The sequence below is a fragment of the Falco cherrug genome, chromosome 7 (assembly GCF_023634085.1).
Source record: "Falco cherrug isolate bFalChe1 chromosome 7, bFalChe1.pri, whole genome shotgun sequence".
Classification (NCBI taxonomy): domain Eukaryota; kingdom Metazoa; phylum Chordata; class Aves; order Falconiformes; family Falconidae; genus Falco; species Falco cherrug.
Genome location: NC_073703.1, coordinates 3882333 through 3903871, shown reverse-complemented (window position 1 = coordinate 3903871; position 21539 = coordinate 3882333). Strand labels below are relative to the sequence as shown.

Sequence of the window (21539 nt, the reverse complement as noted above, 5' to 3'; positions counted from 1 at the left end):
CTCCTGGGTGGCTGGAGCTCCTCTGCCCTGGACCACAGCACCCCTGAGATGTGCTTCCCCCAGCGATGTAGTAATTGCTTAATTATTCCCAGCATCAGCTTTATTTATACAATGGAATAAGCATAGCCAAGCTGGCTAGCAGTTCCCATTAATCAGGTTTAATAACGAGCCGGGGCTACTGGGAGAGTAAAGAGGAAAGGAAAGGTCATAAATCTTTCCATTGTGGAAAGATGTTGGATGTCTCCATTCTCACTTCTGTTTGGCCAGTGTCCCTGTGTCTTCCTCTGTGGGCTGGGACGTGTCCTGTGCTCCTTCTCGTGGTGGATCCTGCCGCTTTCAAACCGCCTCTTTGCTCTGTGTCTGTGTGTTCGTTGTCTCCATCGCCCAAGGAAGGACATCTGTGCAGCGATGAACAGACCCTGCGAGACCCTGGGTCTGTCCCACGTGGCGGGGATGTGCCAGCCCCACAGGAGCTGCAACATCAACGAGGACACGGGACTGCCCCTGGCCTTCACCGTGGCCCACGAGCTCGGACACAGGTACCACCGGCTTCCTCCTCCTCTCCTCTGACCTCTGTCCTCTGCGCTGCTCAGTCAGGGCTTGAGAAAGCGCGGGTGGAAGTTGGGAGAAGATTGCCAAGCGGTTCCTCACTGGTGCAAACCGTCCTCTGTACCTGCGAGAACTTACCCTGGGAATTCCATTTCAGAGTTAAGCTTTGGGTTGCCCCAGGTTTAAGGAAAATCATGTAACCCAAGGCAACCTGGACAAATTGCAATTGTGTATTACCCCATGTTGCTGATGCTGAAAGTTTTGGAGAAGAGGGTTGCCCATTAAGAAGTTTTAAAATAGAATTTGTGTCTAGAATCAGCAATTTTGCTTGCCCTGATTTCAATTGAATTTTGACAAGATCATTTGAACATTATAGTTCATAGTAGAACTATGGTTCTGTTATGGTTGCATGGTAAAAACACGTACCTGGGTAGCTTAATTCACTTGATCTTGGTCAGTATCCTCATTACTTTTTTCTTGGCTGAGTTTTCAGTAAGAAAGCTGAAATAAAAGCATGGGACAAAGTTCAGGGCGATGTCCCTGGTATCACTTAAGTGTCCCACACAGCCAGGTCCCCCGGTCCTGTTAATGACTGAGTCCACGTGGAGCTGGGATGCTCTGCGATGTCTGGCGTCGCGTGTCATTGTGCTGGAAAGCAGAGAGGCTGCGCGGTTGTAGCGGCGTGCGGCTCACCTCTCCTTTGTGGGACTGTGCTCTTACACAGTTTTGGGATTCAGCATGATGGAAGCAGCAATGACTGTGAGCCAGTTGGGAAAAGACCTTTCATCATGTCTCCACAGCTCCTGTATGACACGTCCCCACTCACCTGGTCCCGCTGCAGCCGCGAGTACATCACACGATTCCTTGAGTAAGTCCTGCCTTCCTCTTCTTCCTCACTCGTGGGGTGCTGGGGTGGCTCAGGGCTTGGGTCTGCAGCCGATTTCGCTCAGTAGTCAGCCCCAGGGCACATGGGGATGCTTTTACCCCACTTGGTTGCTTTGGTCCATGCTGTGAAGGATGGAGGCTTGAACAGAGAAGCAGCACGAGCGTTTGGCACAGGGATGGTGGCTTGAACAAACAAAGCCAGAGTGGTTTTCTTCGATGCTCTGTGCAGTTTTCTTTGGTGCTCTGCACGGGGCAGATGATGTTTGCCTGTAGGCAGGAGGATGAAACCGAGCCAAATTCTTCTGTGCATCTGTTTATTTTTAGCACCCCATGGCTGATTTTTCAGCCTGTTGTTATTAAGTTCCTAGGAACATGGCCCAGAGATTTACATTTGTCAGCCAGTGGCTTGCACTGGGGAAACATTTTCCTTCCTTGCTACAGGAAAGTTAGAAAACAGTGAGAGCATCGGCAAGAAACAGCAATGGGGATTGCTGGGCGAGGGACTGGCATTTCCATGGCAGGGAGGCTGAGCTCCCATTTCTAAATCCCAGCCTGGGATGTGGGCTTGGCCCCCATGCAGGATGAATTATTGTTGATTTACGGCTTTCGGTGGAATGGAGCGCACTCGTATCTGCAGCGTTCTTGGCCCTCTGCTTTTAACCTTCACTTTTGGATTAAGAATTTCCTGCTTGCCATGACCTTGGGCTGCTATGAGCTGTGATGGGGAAGAAAAAGAGCAGCTGGATGCTTCTCTGGTTGGGTTTTGGTCTTGCTGCTCCCCCTAGGAGGGGCAGCTCTTCCTTAAGAGCAGAGCAGAGCCCGGCAGGCGTCTTTCACCAGCTGCGACATGGCCCAAGTGAAGGAGAGGTCCCTTGCCAGCACAGACATGAGTGTGTTATAATGCGGTGCTGGCAGGAGAACGGGAAGAAGTGAGCCAGAAAAGGAGACCCTGCTGACCTGGGGTTGCTGGGTGTGCTTGGAACAAACCTCACGTTTTTTGGGGGAAAAAAGCAGCCCTCTCAGACGTTGATTATTATCTTAGGAAAGATTGTTATTTTACAAGCGCTGCCAAACGTTTAAGCATCTGAAAATAACTCCTGTCATCAACAGCGGCACGGCCCCGGTGCTGTGGGTGAGGCCCTGGGTGCAGCCGGGGCTGGGTGACCCTCTTGGCAAGGCTGTGGGTTGGGGTCCACTCGGACACACCGGGGCAATGGAAGAAGACGCCACCTCCCTGCTGTGGCCGCTGTGTCCCCCCAGGAACAAGCATCCCTCGTTCAGGCTGATGGGGGAGGCTGGCACAGGGCGGGTAGTGATGCTCCTTGAGGCAGAGGGACCACTCTGGACCTGGGCATCCCGTCAGCCCCGGGTTGTGGCAGCACTCCCCAGGTGAGCCCTCCCTGGCATCCCGTGATTTTCTCCCTCGAATCCTCAGAGGAGTCAGAAGGTGCTGTAAGGCTTTTTGCTCTCCACCCCTCACTGTGACGTGACCTCTTCCCCAGCCCGGCTGGTGGAATGCCCTTGAAAGATGGGCTCTGGTATCTCACGGATGCCCTGCCTGCACCGCCAGCGTGCAGCAGCACGGAGCAGCCTCCCTTCGTCTCAGCAGCCTTGGCACAGCTGCAGGTTGTCTCGTCTCCCTTCGGTCTTTTCTCTAGGTCAGACAACCAGTTTTTCAGCTTCTTTGCACAGTGCTGGAGGTCTTTTTCCATCATCCTCCCGTGGGCTCCTTCCAGCTGATTCCCTGCTTTCCCAGAGCCTGGGGAGGGCTGGTCTTCCCCTGCCTTTGCCGCCCTGCTCCACCGGCAGCACGCAGCCCTGCCTGCTGCATCGCTGCTCTGCCACTTCTGCCAGATCCCCTCGCTGCGCAGCTGGTTCTTCCCAAGCTCCAATCCTCGCCTTTGTTTTTATTGAATTCTATCCTGGGTTTTTGGACCCTTCCTCCAGTTCTCCAAGAGCTTTTGGAATTTTAATCCTGCTCTCAAACGTATCTGCAGATCCTCCCAGCCTGCTCACATATGGGGATTTAATCATCATACCATCTACTCCATCATCCGGCTTGTTAATGAGCAGACTGAAACAGGCAGACGCAGCACAGACCCCTGTGCATTTTTATGGCAGTGTGTGGTTTATTGCATATCGCTGCAAAGCCAAAGGGAAACTTATCCAATTTTTGCTGGCTCAGTAATGTGTTTTGGCCAAGTTGAAGAGACCAGTAGAACGATTGTAAAATATTTAATGAAGAAATAGATTGTGAACCTAGGACTGGAAAGCTGACAGCAAATCTAAATCACTCCCCGTACTGGGATGGAGACCTCTCATAAACTGGGGCAAGACAGAAAGTGCCACAAGCGTAGCAGAGGGCAAGGAGAGGGTTGGGGGCGGTTTTGGGGTGATGTGCGGGGACCCATGTGCTGGTACCCAAACAGACAGTTGGTGAACTAGTCCAAAGGAGCACAGGTATCATGCATGTAGCTCATGCAGTAGCCCAGTGCTTAAGCCTGGACTTTCCCCAGTAAATATATCATTCTTTCCATTTTTAAAGAACTTCCTTTGAAGTGTTTTCCACCTAGCAGGTAAAGAAAAAAAAGAGCTGCAGTGCCTCTGTATGCCTGGAGCAGGCTGCACCGCGATCCTGCGACCAGCTGCCTTCTCCACACTTAATTCATCGCAGCTCAGCCCTGCAGCGCCCGCAGTGATCCTTCCCTCCCCGCCGGGCTGGGAGAGGCAGGATGCTCCCGCTGTTGTGAACTTGGGAGCAGAGACTTTAGAGCCCCTGGGCTGCTGAAAGCAACCTGTTTACTGATTTTTCCAACAGGGAAGCTGCTTGTAAAAACATACGGTATTTGAAGGGGTTGTCTCCAGCCAAGCGAGCTGTTTGCAGGTGTCCAGTGTGAACCTCACTGGGGTGGGATGGGAAAGGGAGGAGGAGATGCCACATCTGCTGGTCATCGCCCTGTGGCACTTCCAGTACCCCAAAGCAGGAGCTCTCCCATGCTGCTGGCCCTTGTTTCTCTGTTGCTGGTTTGGCTTAAAAAGGAATCTTGTTTCAAGTTAATTTAGACCTGTTCCCAATCACAACAAGCCAAAGTAATCTAATCTGCTGAGAAACCCTCGCCAGAGACTGCCTTGCTGGAAACAAGTTTGTTTAAATCAACACTGAAAGCTAAACTAGTGACAATTTCTTGTGTGTTTGTGAAATACCGTAGCAAAGGCACTCGGAGTAGAGAGAGGCAGCCAGGACCGTCCCTTGCGGCTCCCGCAGCCTGGCTGCCTGCCACCGGCTGCCTTGATAGCTCAGTTTTAATATCTCTTTTTCTAAAGACAGCCTGTCCAGCACAATTTGAGCACTGTTTGTAGTGGCAAGTAGGAGGGTGAGTGCGTTTTGCCGCTGACAATCTACTTTATTTCTCTTAGTTGACACACGGGTTGCGGTGTCCGCAGGGATGTTTCTGGGGTCAGCGTGATGTACGAGCACAGGGACAGCATCTGTTTCTCAGCAATGAGATGTTTGTTTGATGAAACCCTTCGCCTTGAATGGCAAAAGCGGGGTCCCAGCTGAGGTCTGAGCTGATGACTTGTTCACAAAGCACAAATCCAGGGGATTATTCCCAGGGAAAATGATATTTCTGGCTTTCTGTCAGGGGGAGAGGGGCATCCCAGATGCGAAAGGGGGAGTGTGCAAGGCACCGACTCAGCAGCTGCACAGAGAAGCTGGTGCTGCCTTTGCCTCCCCATAACCTGCCCTGCCCAGGGGCCGTGGGGTGATCGCTGCAGGAGTGAGCACCCACCCTGAAAAGCAGGTACCCACACGTGCCCCTCTGCATGCTGGAGCGGCTCCAGGGCTGATTGGAGAGCCAGGGTCATATCAGCTAGAAACGCTAATTACTTCTCATAGTGAGTGTGCATTACTGAGATGCTCAGCTCCTCCATTAGCAGCTGCCGGAGCGTTGTACGGGTGTGCCAGGCTGGTGGTGATGCTGCTCTGACCTTTGTCTTTCAGCCGGGGCTGGGGGCTGTGCCTGGATGACCCCCCTGCCCGGGAGGTGCTGGACTACCCCCTGGTGCCCCCGGGCGTCCTCTACGACGTGAGCCACCAGTGCCGGCTGCAGTACGGTGCCTACTCCACCTTCTGCGACGACATGGATGTAAGCCAGGGTCCTCCCTGATGTAACATGGGCTTGCGTGGCTTGGAGGGGCTCCCTGCGGGTGGGGGGCTTTGCATGGGTCGGCCAGTGCACTAACTGTGTCCTGTGCAACCATGTTTTCTGCAGAGCGTCTGCAACACACTGTGGTGCACGGTGGGGAACACGTGCCACTCCAAGCTGGACGCTGCCGTTGACGGTACAGCATGTGGGGAGAACAAGGTAAGGGGGGGCAGTCCCCTCTGCGGCTGCAGAGGCTCCTTGTTCTGCACACCAGAATTTCACAGGCTCCAGCCCACCAGGGCAGGCTCCTCTCGCTGCCCTTGCTCTGCCCAAAAACCTGCAGGTGCCAGGGAGGGACAGACTCCAGCCAAGCTGAAAACACCTTCAGAAGGTGAAACCCGCCGTTAATTACCGTGGCAGGAGGGTACAGGGCTTCTGCTGCTCTCGGTCTGCTGCAGTGGTGGGTGCTGGTCTCTGGGTCCTGCCCCCCCGCAGGGCAGGCACCTCTCCCCACTCTGGGGTCCGGGGGGGTCCAGCAGCGCTGCGGCAGCTCGGTGGGTGCTGTGCTGGGTGTGGGGTGCGGAGGGGACCAGCTGTCTGCAGCCAGCTCTGGTCACCCTTGCACGGGTGATGCTGGCTCCTGTCCTGCGGCAGTCCTGGGACAGAGCTGTTGTGCATCGCTTTTCCAGAACAGGGTTTTCCTGCCCAAGTTAACATAAATGTCTCTGCTTGTTAGGTTCAGTGTCCCCTCCTGGAGAGCTGGCCCCAGAGCGCTGGGGGTGACCCTGGGCTTAGCCACTGCCCCCTGCGAAACCTCCTGCTGTGCCCTTGTCCGTGGCTGTGCCTGGCTGGCTCTTCCCTCTGGGCTCGGATCGGGCTATGAATCCCCTTGCTGAGGGGTCTTGGTGGAGGTTTGGATGCGTTGCCTGAGACAAATCCTCAAACAGCCCAACATCTCTGAATTTCCTATTGCTTAGAGCTGTGCCGGGCTCTGGCAGAGCCCCGCTGACCCCCGACACCTCCGTGTGAGCGAAGCGTGGATTTCCACGGGGCAGTGTGGGTGCTGGGTTTCAGTACTCCCCGCAGCCGGGCTCTCAGACTCAACGTCCATTACTGCATCCTTAAACCTTGTTTTCTCTTCGTCTGGCCCATCCCTTTGCAGTGGTGCTTCAATGGCGAGTGCGTGCCCGTGGGTTACCGTCCCGACGCGATCGACGGCGGCTGGGGCTCCTGGAGCTCGTGGGCTGCCTGCTCCCGCAGCTGCGGCGCGGGCGTGCAGAGCGCCGAGAGGCAGTGCAGCAACCCCACGTAAGCCAGCCCTCGCTCCCCCGGGGCTCCCCCAGCCCCTCCACGCGACCCCATTTAAGAGATGAGCCCAACGATTCCTTATCACCCCATAAAGCTGGGGACTGGCGTCTGGCCAGTGTGGTCCTGCACCTGTCTGCATCGCACGGCAAACCGCGCCGTTAGGCAGTTACCGGTCCCAACAATGTGCTTTTGAAACACTTGGGATTCATTTCACGGGGTTATCCAGCCGGCTGGGCGGTGGAAGCTTCTGGAGGGGCTGAGTTTGCTCTGTCTCCTTCCACATATAAGTTGCTCCCACTCCGTGCAGGCAGAGGGACGTTGCCATGTGACTCAAAACAAAGAGCGAGGACTCCGCGCTTGTAGGTTTAAAACATATCCAGTGTCTTTTAATGACAGAAAAGAAAAACAGGCATTCTTTGAGCCTGACTCAGAGTCATTTTGAAAAATTCTGCTGCTGTTTATCACCCCATTGCCCATGAGTGATTTTTGACCTGTGCCCAGCCACGGCAGCCAGCACTGCCTCTCTCCTGGAAGCATCTGGGCACTGATGGAGGCGCAGCCTTGTCCATCCCATGGTTTCTTGGGCTGACCCACCTGCTCCCTGGATGACCCCTTGGTCACCAAATCGCTGTCGCGTTGTATTCAGCCAAAGCCCCCGGCTTGCCCAGGTGTCAGAGTGCCCTGGGAGGGGAGAGAAAAGGGCTTTGTGAGCAATGTCCCAGTGGCAGTCGCTTTTCAATGGCCTGAGGAGCTCTGAAAGCCGCAGGAACAGACGCTCTAATGAGCCCAGATGTGCTTTCTGCCCAGTTTCTTCCACGGACGTGTTGCTTTTAGCACGTGCTATTGAGCTGTTTAAAGAAGTGCTGTGTAATCTCAGTTCCAGGTCAAGAGCTGGATTTGTGTTTGACATGAGTTTTGTGGCAGAAGTGCAGTTGTAGTTTATGGAGTGTTTTAAACACAGCTGCGGGTGGGCAGGAGAGCAAACACTGGAAAAGCAGCAGAATTTCGCTGGGCAGTTGTTTGCTTTGGCCACTGTAGGTAAATCTTCAGCGTTGCCTTTTGGATGGAGTGAACAAATGTGTGTGCTGGGCAGTCCTCCTCCCGCAGGCATTTCCTCAGGGCAGGGTATGTAAACACAACCCTAAAATAATAATTAACTTTATTCTCTTCAGCAAAGTGTGCCCAAACTTAGATGATCAGGGGAAAAGTAATTTTCATGAGATCATGGGGCCATGGGCCATGGAGAGTGCTGTGACCAAAGGAAAAAGCATCAGGAGACAGTGGCAGTATTTTGAGAGTCTGTTGGCATCTGAGAAAAAAATATTGTTGCTTTTAAAGTCCCTCTTGCTTTAAAAAGCCCAGTGGCAGCTTTGCCATTCCCTTGGGCAGTAGAGGAGCAGAGCGGGAAGCGCATCCCGGGCAGGATGGAGAGCAGCTCCTCCAGAGCAGCCACAGAATGGGCACCTGGCTGACCTGGCTCTTGGGAGCGCTGGCATCTCATCAGCTGCGGTACCCAGGATGGTGGAGGAGATGTTTTACCTCCTGGGGAGGGGTGCCCGGCTGCAGCTGCAGGAGGTGAGGGGGCTTCAGACATGAACACTGCCAGGGACACGTAACTTTAATAATTGCTTTTATAGCGTCGTACACTAGACCTATAAAATTGGCCATATTTCCAATGTTAAGGAGAGGCTGTCAGGAGGGGCAAGACCCAAGATGTAGCTGGTTCAGCTTGAGAGCCATCAGGAAAAGCTGCCTTTGGCCCACGGTCTCACCATGCATTGTCCCGTAGCACAGCGTGGCAGCCACGGCAGCAGCAGGGAGTTGGTCCAGGAGGGACTCTGAGAAGGACGTGGGCTATGGTTTCCACGGATTTCAAAAGCTTGCTCAGTGGAGCATGGGTCATGCTGGAATGGGTGTCGGATTCGTAGCCTTACACGGTTCCTTACACGAACATCGCAGCAGAGCGACCTGTGGGTTGTAACTGGGAGAGCTCCCGGTGGCCCAGGTGGATTCATGCTGAGATCAAACCTCAGCAGCAGGTACAAACGCACCCTCCTGTAGCTGTGAGTGGAAGGGGAGTTTCCCCTTGTGTGTGGTGGGTCTCTGTTAGGTAGGACAGGGATAATGGTTTTAGACTGAAAGAGGATGGGTTTAGATGAGGTATTAGGAAGAAATCCTTCCCCGTGAGGGCGGCGAGGTGCTGGCACAGGCTGCCCGGAGAGGCTGTGGGTGCCCCATCCCTGGCAGTGCCCAAGGCCAGGCTGGATGGGGCTGGGAGCAGCCTGGGCTGGGGGGGGTGTCCCTGCCCCTGGCACGGGTGGGACTCTACGTGATCTTTAAGGTCCCTTCCAACCCAAACCCTTCTGTGATCCTTTGATTTTCTTATTCCCCTCCCATGTACGGACAGGCCAAAGTACGGGGGCAGGTACTGCCTGGGGGAGCGGAAGCGGTTCCGGATTTGCAACGTCAGGCTGTGTCCCCCCGACAAGCCCTCCTTCCGCCAGGTCCAGTGCAGCCAGTTCAACCCCATGCTCTACAAAGGGAAACTCTACAAGTGGACGCCGGTGCCCAACAACAGTGAGTCGAGGGCAAAGCCCGCTGCTGGGCTTCTGCCTGCAGCCCCAATGGAAAACCTGAAACAGAGTCTTGCTAACGGCTTGATTTTGCTTTTCATACCTTCATATTCGCCTGGCAGCGTGTTTATGCCGTATTTTAAAACTATGGCTGGGCTTGCAGGGTTAATTTATGTTTTTGGAGGTGGCCCCAGGCTGCTTGGGTTTAGTTTCTGCCTGTTGGGTTCCCCAGTTAACCCCTGCGAGCTGCACTGCCGGCCAGAGGACGAATACTTTGCAGAAAAGCTGCGGGATGCCGTCATCGACGGGACACCGTGCTACGAGATGAACGCCAGTCGCGACATGTGCATCAACGGCATCTGCAAGGTGGGTCCTGTGCCGGGTACCGCTGGGGAGGGAGCCCAAGGACCCCCGGGCTCAGGGAAATGCAGGCGGGTGCCGTGACCCATCCCTTAGGTGAACACTGTCCCCTCTCTCACATGCACCGATGGGCTGTGCTTGCTTGTTTTGTCATTCACTTCTTGGAAGCTTTCCATATTTCCATGAGGTGTGTGGTGCAGACGTATCTCAGCCTCTGTGCTGGCCTCACAGAGCACCACCAAGGCCAGGCTGGATGGGGCTGGGAGCAACCTGGGCTAGTGGAACGTGTCCCTGCCCATGGCAGGGGGTTGGAACGAGATGGTCTTTAAGGTCCCTTCGAACCCAGACCATTCTGTGGTTCTATGAAACCCCAGAAAACAGAGGAAGAGAAGTTTCACTTGCAAATAAGGTCGGGGATATGAAAGGGTGCATGGAGAGGGTGCCCAGCCCTGCATCCCAAGTGCATCCAGTGCTGGCAGCTGGGGGTCTGACCTGCAGCAATGGAGATGGCTCCCCTGGCTTGGCAGCCTCTCCCAGCACTGGGATTTGTCCTTCTGGGACATTATTTTTCTTTCTTGGAAGCTCCCTACAAACGTGCTGCAACATGCAGCGGCGTTGCTCTGGCTGCTGGCTGGGGCAGCGTGGGAGGCACGGGAATCTGGTGGAGGTGGCGCAGGCAGCGCTGTGAATCATCTGGGAGATGCTGGGGAGGCTTTGCTGAGCTTTGCCCTGTGTCCTCCAGCTGCCTTTGGTGGCAGCGAGACGGTCCCTTCATTCACACCTTCCTTTTCCCTAGGGAAGCAGTCCCAAGGTTTAGGATAGAATAAAGCACACGTGCAGGACGTTGGATTTCGGTTGAATTAGGGAATGGGTAGCGGTCTGAGCTGTGTGTGGTCTGCAGGGCAGATTCCCACCACGGGATGTACCAAAGCCATGCTGCTGCCAAGCTCATGGCCGCCTGTCACCAGGGGCTCGCACGGGCGGGAGGGGACATGGCCGCGTCTGCCACCGTGTTGGATAGAGAGGCTCTCCAAAAGGCTTTTTGGAAAAACAGGTTTTTTGGAAAGCAGGCTTTTTGGACAGCACAAAAAACAGCAGAAAAGAGGGAAAATAATCAGTCAACTGGTTTCCTTGCAGCCTCTTATGTAAAAACCATTTGTGGAAACTTCTGTGCTGCCAGCAGCAGCGGGCAGGGGCTCGGCAGCAGCAGAGGTTCGGGGAAGGTCCCGTTTCCTCCTGTAACAGCCTGTAGGTTATTTCAAAGGCTGCGGCACGCCAGTGCATGGGCTGGAGGGAGCGCAGGGGTTGTTATTTTTACTTGGCCCATAGAACGAGGTGCGAGCCAGCAGCTCGTGGCAGATGATGGCACGTTTAGCCAGAGCTCGCTGCATACAGAATCCGCATCACCTCTGCGCTTGCTGCTGGCTGTGACACCAGAGTCAAACCCGGCTCGCTACAGACGCTCGCAGCTGGCACAGCCCCCAGCGGGACCCTCTGGGGGCTTGGCTGTGTGTTTATGGTGCAAAAACACAGGGAGGCTCTGGCTCTGCGTAGGTCAAGCAGTTTGGCACAAGATGTAAAGGGTTTCAGCAGAATATAAAAAAAGGTTTTGGGGAAGTGTTTTGAAACAGAACTAGCAGGACCAAGGACTGAGGGGCTTTCCCAGCTTGGTTTGGAACATAATGTGTGCTGACAGGCTCTGCTGCCTGGGGACTCGGGTAGAAAAAGGAGAAAACGAGATGTGGGTTGTGATCCTCGCTGCGTATGAGCAGGGCAGCAGGACGGTGAGGCTGTTAGAGAAACCCCTGCTGCAGCCGATGTGGCTGTATCGCTGCCCATCCTCCAAAAAGCCTCCAGCTGGCCCCTCTCTCCCACCCAACAGTCCTTATTTCCCACCATTTAGGACCAAGGCTGGTCCTCCTCTCCCTTGTTCCTCCCACGGCCAATGGTGCGGGGCGAGGCGGGGGCCGCGCGGCTGACTGGGCTGCCTTGCAGAACGTGGGCTGTGACTATGAGATCGACTCCAACGCAGTGGAGGACCGGTGCGGGGTCTGCCACGGGGACGGCTCCACCTGCCACACCGTCAAGAAGACCTTCGAGGACAGCGAAGGGCTGGGTAAGGGCGCTCTGCTCCCAAAACATCAGGTGCCTGTTCCACACGGAGCTGGGCTCGCTGCTGCTGCTTGCTTGCTTGCAGGATGGTTTTTAATCCCGACTCGTTGATTTTGATGGGATAAGACCCAAGAGGCAGCATGGGGAGATGTTACGTTGGCATCACACTCCTTGCTGCCTGGGAGAAAAATATCCCATTACTGTTCTTTGTGTCTAAAGGCCTGAAAACAAATCCATGGATGCTGGGGCCAGTTTGGAGAGGTTTAAGGAGATTTTGTGTGTTGACAAGGACATGTTGAAAGTGTGGTAAATGCCTTGCCAGCACCCACGCGGGATATATCTCCCTCTGTGACAGGCTCTCCTGGCAGGGAATGCAGCTGGGCTCAGTGCAAGGCGGGATTTGGTGCGGAACAGTGACTTACAGGGATGTAAGGATTGGCATGATGCTGGCACCCACCCAAGGGACGCTAGCATCCACCCAAGGGACGCTAGCTCCCATCCAAGGGCACAGATCATCTCTGTCACATTTTTGACTCCCCCAAGACAAACACTTGGTTCCATTCCCAGGTTACGTCGATATTGGGATTATTCCTGTGGGAGCCCGGGAGATCCAGATTGAAGAAGTTGCAGAAGCTGGGAATTTTCTGGCGCTGCGGAGCGAGGACCCGGAGAAGTATTTCCTGAATGGCGGCTGGACCATCCAGTGGAATGGGGACTACAGGGTGGCAGGGACCACCTTCACCTACAAGAGGACAGGGAACTGGGAGAACCTCACCTCCCCAGGACCCACCGTGGAGCCTGTGTGGATCCAGGTCCGTGGTGGTCGGGGTGCACGGTGGGGAGGCTGGGGGGGACAGAGCCACTGGATCTCCACCGAGCGTGTTTCTGTGGGAGCCGACGTGGGGAGAAGCCAGGCGAGCACTGCCGGCCCGGAGAGTGTTTCCAGCCCACGCCACTTCCAGCTGAGCCTCGTCCCCTTTGCAGCATTCCTGAAAATATTTACACAGGAGAGAGGGAGCATGAGGAGAAAGAGCCCGTTTCCGGAGCCCTTTCCCATATCTTATCAAGAGCAGGGGAAGAGCCCGCGGTGCTTTTGGCAGGGCTGGAGCCGCTGGTGGAGGCAGTGGGAGCTGGGAGCTGTCGTGGTGCCATGGGTGGTGGCAGAGGGTGGCCCACCAGCACCCCTCGGCAGTGCTGCGCCCTCCTCTGCACCACCTGGCACCGTGGCAAGGAGCTTGGCCCGGGGATTTGTGCTCCATGGTCCAAACCGGGTGATGCTGCCCAGGGTACTGCCCTTCCTCGCAAAAGCCCTTGAGGCAGGAGGTAAAAATCCAGAAGGATAATTTTAACTTGTCTGAAACAACTAGAAATGTCAGGTTTTACTCTTTTTGCATGTGGGAATTTCCATAAAGCTACTTCCCTCCCCAGAATAAGTCACTATCTTTCATCAAAGCCCCGAGGCTTTGAGGAGGCAAGCCCCATCACAGAGTGATGCTGCCTTGCGCTCGCAGGGCAGGGCACCCAGGACCTGCCGCTCTGCACGCCCAGGTCTGGGCACGAGAGGTTACAATTAACCACATAAACCCAAGAAAAAGCAATACGTTAAAACAAGCATCGCAGTAGTGCGTTTCCAGGATGGCAGAGTTGCAAGCAAGAGAGCACCTGCCCAGCTCCTGCTCCCGTCCGGTGCCTCCAGCCTTTGTGCAGAGCAGAGCAGACGCTGGGGGAGCAGATAACAGACTTCAGGGGATATTTATCTCCATGTGAACCTGCTCAGCCTGATGGTCCTTTTACCTCTGGGTCAGCAGGAAAGTCTCTTGTCTTTGCCTCCACGATGGGAGCACACGTTTGCTTCCCTGCAGCTGGGATGCTGCTCACTGTTTCTGAAAGAGAAGTTGCTTCCCCAAGCGTGGGCAGCTGCCCAGGGGCTGCTCCTGCTCCGAGCCCACCTGGTGCATCCTGCAAATGCTTTTAATATGAGCCCAACTTGACTGTTGCTAATCCCCTGCTCTGCTGCAACCGCCACGGCTCTGGGGCTTATCTGGAAATTGCTTTATTTTGCAAACTGACCCCACTCTATTAATTTTCACCTTGTATCCATGGAAAAGAGTTGCCTGGGGGATTTACTTTTCAGCACGGCTTTATATTTCAATGAGTTTTGCACAGCTTTGCAGGGGCTGTAACTGTCTCGGGGGGGGAGGTGGGGGGGGGAAAGGCAGTTTGGTGAGGGGGGTTTGGGGCTGGCCCCTGCCCTGCAGGTCCCCGTTGTGCTGCTGCGCCTGTCCCTGCAGTTCCTTCCCCTGGGAATGGCCATCAGGATGGTCAGGAGTGAGGGATCTGCCAGTTAATGCAAAGCTATTGGCAGCCAACATCCTCGTGCCTGTGAGGCCAAGCTTTCTCCTGGAGAAGCCGGTGGAAATCGTCCCATGGACGGTGGCACAGCTGGCACCAGGCTGAAATTCCTTGCGGTGCAAAGTGTGGTGCAGAGGCGGTGACGGCTGCGGAGGTGATGTCCCACAGACCCCCAGGAGCCTCCCCTGCCCCGGCACACGCCGCTCAGCCCGATGCACTCTTCCTGAGCATCAGCCCCTTTGCACAAGCCTGGCCGCACTGGGCAGCTGAAGCCTTCACCTGCTGCATTTCTTTCAGCAGAGGCTCAGGCTGAAATGTGAGCGGGATGCTGGGCTCGCCTGCCACCCCGTGCTGCTGTTGATGGCGATGCTGGCTTGCTCAGCACCAGCAAATGACTTTCTGGGATTTTGTAACCCAATTAAAAGCTTTTGGCAAAAAGTTTCAATATTCGTGAAGAGGTTTTGGAAAGATGCCCTTGCTCCTGCCAAAGCTCCAAGAACAACAAAGCTTTGGCCATAATGGGAGCGCTTAGGCTAAGAAAAACAAGTTAAACTCCAGCCTTTGCCAAGTGCTGGTGCAGGAGGTGCTTCGGGCAGGATTGTTGACTGCAGGAGCTGCTTTGTGCATGTCAAGAGCAGCAGGAACACCTTGCAAGCGGGGAGCGATTAAGGAAGTTCCTTCAGGCCCATGTTGCCATGAGCCATCGCTGGTGTTTGCTGCCAGTGGCTCCCTCCTGTTTGCCACAGCTGCTGCTTCCACAGCTTGAGTGGGGTGTCACTCCAGGGGGATGCTCCCACAGGGATACTGGTGCCATCTGGGGCACGTTGGTGGCAGGTTGGAAGTGCAGACAGGAACCGACACGGGTAGCCAGCATCTCAAGCCAAGACATGCTGCGGTGCTTCCCCAGGGCAGATGCTGAAGTGGCAGAGGTGAGATTTGAGTCCTTTTCTGCAGGGCTGGGCTAATGCTGCTGTCCCTTTCCCTTCCTTCTGCCACCATGCCAAAGGACAGGTCCCTGCCACTGATTGTCACCTGAGTGTCCGTCCATCTGGGCCAGCCACCATCAGCCCAGTGCACAGGGCTGGGAGCTGTCGGAGCCTCCTTCCAGCCGTGACTCCATCCCTTGCTGAAGAGTTTAGGAAGAGTGATGGAGGGAGGCAGATGTTGCTCAGTGTGCTCCTGACCAACGGAGGGTCATTCCTGCCCGCGTGCTGCAGACCCTGGGGCTGGGCTGGGCCCAGCGATGGCACATGCAAAACCTCCTGCCCCAGGTCCGACTGCAGGAAGGGGACAGGGAAGGGGACAACTGGCCGTCCTGGGCCCTTCATCATGCTGAACCTTGAGATAGTCCTTGGACGGGATGCATGCAGCAGTGGGACTGAGTGGGATTAACAGGAGAATCTTTCCAGCCTCTTCATCAGTGGACACATAAAACCCGGTGATTCTCAGTGTTGTCACTGTTATTTTTTTTATTATTACCTGACGCTGCCATGAGCGCAATGCTGTGAGCGAGGGCAGCTCCTCTGCTCCTACACTGCTTCAGCCATTTGCCAACCCTGTTTCTGAAATCGCTGTGAGCTGCTGCTGGGGTACAGGTGATGCAGGTAATGCAGCCCTGGTATGGAGCTGGATAGAGAATTGCATCTTTGTGGCCGTGCTGGGCAGGTTGTTATCTTCTGCAAAGCTGCTGGGGTGCAGTGGCCAGCGGCGACTGCTGTGCACTAGCCAGCCTCCCTGACGGCCCTTTGTCTCCCCACAGCTGCTGTTTCAGGAGACCAACCCCGGCGTGCGGTACCAGTACACCATCCAGCGCCCGGCCGACAGCGAGAACGAGATCGAGCAGGCAGAATTCCTCTGGCGCTTTGGCTCCTGGACCACATGCACTGCCACATGCGGCACTGGTGAGTGCGGCTCCAGCGGGACCTCGGGGCTTGCATCCTCGTACCGTGGGGATGCCTTAGAAATTCCTAGGTCTTTGGTTTCAGGAGGTCTTGGGGAGGGGGAGGTGGCATCTGCTGAGGTCACCGCTCTCCAGAGCCCCGCTGTGTTCGCCCACCGGACCCCAGGCTTTATCAGCACTTGCTCCTTGCTCGGTGTCCTGTTACTGCCGGGTGTTCCTTGGCGACAGGGGGATGGAGACAAAAGGGCTTCAGAGAAATCCAGGGAGTGTTGAAGGGCCAGTCTCCCATCTGGCTGGGCCTCTCCAGGGGGGATTGTTTCCAGGGTTTTATGGAGAGCGCATGGGAGGGTGCGTGGTGCCCATGCTTTCCCTGCTCCCACCCCAGTGCATCCCAGGGCTGGGCATCCTGGGGCAGCTTTTGCGGCAGCTGATGGAGGCGGACGATTCAGGCACGTTGCAAGGGGGGAGGCTGGGACCAGTGAGTGCTTCCTGGAGAGCAGCTGCCACTGGAAAGAAAGGGAATTCAAGGACACTTATACTTTCTCAGTGGTTCAGAGTGCCAGGAGAGGTTTCCTGCCTGTTCCTGAGAAACAGGTGTGGATTCCTGCTTGCAGCAGGAGCTGGCAGGTCATTTTTCATACATTTACACTGAGAGCTCTTCGCTGTGGGTTTGCAGGGGCCCTGCAGCATGGGGAGTTGAGGGGGACGGGAGCTGAGGGCACTCGCTTTTGTTTAAAACCAGCTTTCCTTTGCAAGGTTTGAGTAGTTGGCTTCCAGGATGGAAAGGAAATACAGAGGCACATCAGGCAGGAGCCAGGTGAGGATGCTTATCCCATCTGGCCACGAGCAATCGGCTGGAGGAGGGTTGAGCCCCTCTCCCTGGGCTGGATGATGGAGTGTGCAGTGACACCGATTTGGGAGAGCTCAGGCTGAGCCTCTTCTGTGGGGGCTGGCTCCAGCCCTGCCGGCCCCATCGGCTCCCAAGTGCTAGAGCCAGGGCACAGCTCAGCAGCTTCAGCAGGGTTCTATCAATCTCAGCTGATGGCAGTGGTTAATATTTACAGCTCTTCCAAGTCACAGGTCAAGTATGTGTTGCAAAAGGGAGGACAAAAACAGGCAGCGAGGCAGCAGTGAGGTCATCCTTTAAAATGTCACCCCATGAATGCTGCAGGCTGGGCCACGAGGCTTTGCCGGGTGATTTACCTGTGAGCTGCGGCTGGGGCAGAAGGCTGCCAAAGAGAGCCGTGCTGCTGGCGGCTGGTTCCCCTTCGGCCACAGCCCCCCTGAAAGCCTCAGCATGCATGCACACACATGTGCACACATACTCCGGTGCCTGGATGGTGGTGCCAGGACAGTGTGCCCACCGTTGGCTGCAGCATCTCCACCACTGGCCATCCTGCCCTACGTGTGCTCCTCTGCGTGGTTTTGGCAGCCCCAAACATCACAGTGCACCCTGTGCTGTGGCTGCAGAGGCTTTTTGTAAGGTTAGAGGTGGGGAAAGGCTTTTCCCCCAGCCAAGTGGCCTCTCCGGCAGCGGGATGTTTTCTGCAAAGCCTCTACTGGCTGCATCACTATCAAATCCCATTAGGCAGCTTGTGGAACGGCATTTTTTTGCATCTCCTTCATCTCGCTGCTCACTATAAAAGCTAAAGGATACTAAAGGTTTTACTCCAGAGACTTTTGCTCAGCAGCTCTCCCAGCATAACTCATCCATCAGTGCCCCTTGCATTGCTTGTGACCAGAGGCCACCAGGACCAAGCTGGAGTTGTAGAAATCTATCAGCAGGAGCCAGCAGAAGGGTGGAGATATTCCTGCTTTTAACCTGCCTTGTCTCTGTGAACCGCTTGGTGCAGAGACAGAGCACCGAGAGGGCACACGGAGATGTCCCACGGAGTTTGCGAGGTTCTGACGGTCCTGGACATGGTTGTCCTCACCTTGCCTTCTGTGGAAACCCTCGCTATTCCTTAGGTATTTCCTGGCATCCCTAAGCGCTGGCAGAACAGGTGTAATTTGGTGGGTGTTTTCTAAGGGAGTACAAGGTTTGTCAACTCTCTCTGCTATCTGTTTTTAGCTTTCTGCGTGAGCATCCCTGGATTTGGTCTCTGGGCAGGAGCTGAGGTTGCCTTGTGCTGGACAGACACTGTGTCCTGACAGCCCCAGGGAGGGGCTTTGGCTGGGGTCTGCTGCTCGTAATGCCGGGGAGCCTGTGTCCTGGCTGGACCGGTGTTGCTTGCATCCATCCATCCATCCAGTCCCAGGTGTCCCTGCTTTGCAGCTGCATACCCAGAGTCATTTTCCAGCCCAGCTGAGCTCTGGAGGTCTCATCACACGGGTGATGGCCAGGTGTCCAGCTCTGCTTTTCCCACCCAGGTATGCTGGGAGCACTGGTGCTGTTGGGCTCCATGAGGGCATCAGTAGTACCTCAGCAGGCTCTCAGCTTCCAGTTTCAGCAGTGGTTTTAATTTGTTTGCCCCGGTTTGGGGAGCTCAAGCTTATCTTAGGGCCTCTTGTCACCTAATGGCAGAGGATGCTCGGTGGTTCACTTTGATTTTCATCTCGAGCCAAGCCCTTGCTGGTGTCCACAGGGGTGCAGCGGCAGATCGTGCACTGCGTGGAGAAGTTGGCTGGCATTGTGGAGGAGAGGTACTGCGATGCGCTCACCCGCCCTGATGACCAGCAGAGGACATGCAGCGAGGAGCCCTGCCCGGCCAGGTCTGCCAGCTTTCCCCTCGCTGCTCCTCAGCAAAGCTTTAACGTCCAAACTGCCCGAAGGGAGCGAGCAGAGCTGGGGGAACCTCACTCGCGGCCATGCCCGGATTGCACCAGGATGTGTGCAGCTATTTGCAGCCCAGGGTTTGCTCCCCTCGTCTCCCTCATGCTTGAGAATGGGTCCTAGACCCTGCGCTGGTCTGAGCAAACCCCTGTGGCTGCCTGACCACCACAGCGTGGTGTTTGTGTGCCAACTACGAGCTGCACAGGAGGGCACCATCCTGGGCCAGGAGCCCCCCTCTGCCTCGGTGCAAATAACCATCCCCAGCACAACGTGAGCACGAACCCACCCCTGCCCCTCGGTCCGGGCACCCTGACCTTGGGCTGGAGCACAAGCCGCACTTGGGATCCTAATTCCCCCAAGCCCCGCAGATGGTTACGGGCTGCTGAAGCCTGTGTGCATCTCGTGTACATCTGCTGGCCCTGGGCAGCCCTCGGCGGTGGCTGAAACCCACCACCCTGCAGTGCTCGGTGTGGAGGGCGCGGGACAGCCCGGCTCGTGCTCCGGCTGAGACTTTTTTTCCTCTTTCACATTTCCGCAGGTGGTGGGTCGGTGAATGGCAGAAATGCTCGGCCACCTGCGGCCACTCGGGGCTGATGAAGAGGACGGTGCTCTGCATCCAGAGCGTGGGGCTGGACGAGCAGAGAGCCTTGCAGCAAGCAGACTGCCAGCATCTCTCCAAGCCAGATGCCACCGCGCCCTGTCACCGGGACATCCCCTGTCCCTCCCAGTGGGCTGTGGGGAACTGGTCTGAGGTGAGAAGGAGAATCGGGGAGGTCCCGGTGTCTTGCAAAGCTGGCAGGAGCTGGGGACAAATTCCCCCCCAGACATCCTCAGCCTGCCCAAGAGTGCTTACAAGGAAAATTCATGGATGTGTTTCTGTGGGCTCATGTAACACCAGCTCACACGGACGGGAATTTCATTGCACGCGGAGGTCTCGGAGTGAGGAAGGAGCACCAGGCTGTTTGCCTCTGCCCCATCTTCTCTTGAACCTTGCTGCTCCCTCAATCAGGGTGACAGCCATGCTCCACGCTGGGTGCAAGGAGGGCAGAAATGAGAGGCTTTCAACCCTTCAGTGTATTTCCAGAGCACCCCAAGCCTTCCCCTTTATTTTGGCAGAAGCCTTGAAAATCATTCTTGCCTGTTGAGGCAAGGCACAGGGGGCAAGCTGGGGTCTGGGTGCACCGTGCTTGTGTGTGTGCTGTCCCGTGGGCATCTGCTCCCCAGCAGCGAAGCTGCCCCATCGCTGCTGCAGAGCTGGGGTGGGCAGAGACAGAGACCCCCTCAGCGATAATGCCCTGAGGGGAGCATCACAAGTTTTTCAACATTTTTTTTAAAAGAGAGGGAAAGACCAAAAAACACCCATGTATCAAAGGCTGTGGTCTGTGGACACCCTGTGTAGCCTTTATTTTTGTATTTCTGCGGATCAGCTTAACCACAGGTTGAGGGTTTTAACCAGAAAATTATAGCCCCTAATTTGAGCAGCGGTTTCAGTGTTCAGTGTGAAGACAAATATCGGGAGAGAAACGAGAGAGCCTGGGAACTGCGCTCGTTGCTAAGAAACAAACGGAATAAAAATGCGAACAGAAAATTTGAAGGCTAAATGAGAGCTATTTAGAAATATTTTTCTAGGGGCCCACAAAAGCCACAATTGCAGGGCTGAGAAAGGCGGCCGCAACAGTTTAAAGGGAAAAATCACGGATTGCCTGTGGGTCTGGGCTGTGCACAGAGCCAGCACAAGCCGGCACAGTCGTCCCTTGTGGTATTGACATCTGCTGATCTGGGAACCCAGGATTTCGAGATTTCGAGATGTCTGTAATTTTTCTGTCCTTCTTTCACTTAAAGCGAGAGCCACCAGTAAGCAGAGAAAGTGGGGGGGGCTCAGAAGTTTCCCAGAAATGTGGTCTTTCTATCCAGCAGTAATAATAGGGGGTCACTGTATTTTTTTTTTGTGCCTGCAGACCCTCGGCAAGGCAGCAGGTACGTGCTGGGCAGCCCGCCAAGCCGGGGGGGTGGTTTGCAGTTTGGGTAGCCCAGAAAAGTGCTTAAAGACTGGGACATAGCACCTTCAGAGGGACCCTAAAGCGATGTATATCCAGCTTTGTGGACTTAGCCAAGAAGTATTGTTTGTTGTCCATTAATACACGAACAGGAGCATCTGTCTGCTGTCAGGAGCACATCCTGCTGCGCTGCCTGCTGTGATGCCTCCTGCAGTCCTGTGCTTGATGTGGAACCCTCCTGCAAGCTCTGGGTGTTCCTCCAAGAGGCTCCTAACAGCCAGCGGCTCTTACCTGTGTCCCAGAGGCTTTCCTGATAACCCAGCCTTGGCAAACAAACCCCTTCCTTCCCCCTGCAAGAGCTGCAATACCTGGAACTTACCTCCTGGATGGACCTGGAGGCATTTGCTGAGACATTTTAGCTTAAGATGCACGCAGTGGGAATTGTCTGTTTTCCCTGATTTGGCAGTGCCATCCCAGTAGGGAGAAGCAGCTTGCTTGCACCCCTTTGCAGATGCTAATGTGTGGTAACATTTATTTCAGCAGCATCTCGTAGCTGGTGGAAATGCCTGGAGGTGGCCATGC

The 21539-nt window shown here is 55.4% G+C and overlaps 1 protein-coding gene across 1 annotated transcript in view; it reads left to right on the top strand.

The window, feature by feature from the left end:
- The window catches only part of ADAMTS7 (ADAM metallopeptidase with thrombospondin type 1 motif 7), a 50649-nt gene that overhangs the window by 11434 nt on the left and 17676 nt on the right, over window positions 1-21539 (top strand). The window contains exons 7-18 of the mRNA XM_055717080.1: window positions 390-539; window positions 1274-1417; window positions 5438-5582; window positions 5709-5801; window positions 6745-6890; window positions 9298-9467; window positions 9696-9829; window positions 11819-11939; window positions 12503-12747; window positions 16047-16188; window positions 18773-18899; window positions 19499-19712. Of these exons, the coding sequence (XP_055573055.1) occupies window positions 390-539; window positions 1274-1417; window positions 5438-5582; window positions 5709-5801; window positions 6745-6890; window positions 9298-9467; window positions 9696-9829; window positions 11819-11939; window positions 12503-12747; window positions 16047-16188; window positions 18773-18899; window positions 19499-19712 (1831 nt within the window). The remainder of the gene's footprint in view (window positions 1-389; window positions 540-1273; window positions 1418-5437; window positions 5583-5708; window positions 5802-6744; window positions 6891-9297; window positions 9468-9695; window positions 9830-11818; window positions 11940-12502; window positions 12748-16046; window positions 16189-18772; window positions 18900-19498; window positions 19713-21539) is intronic.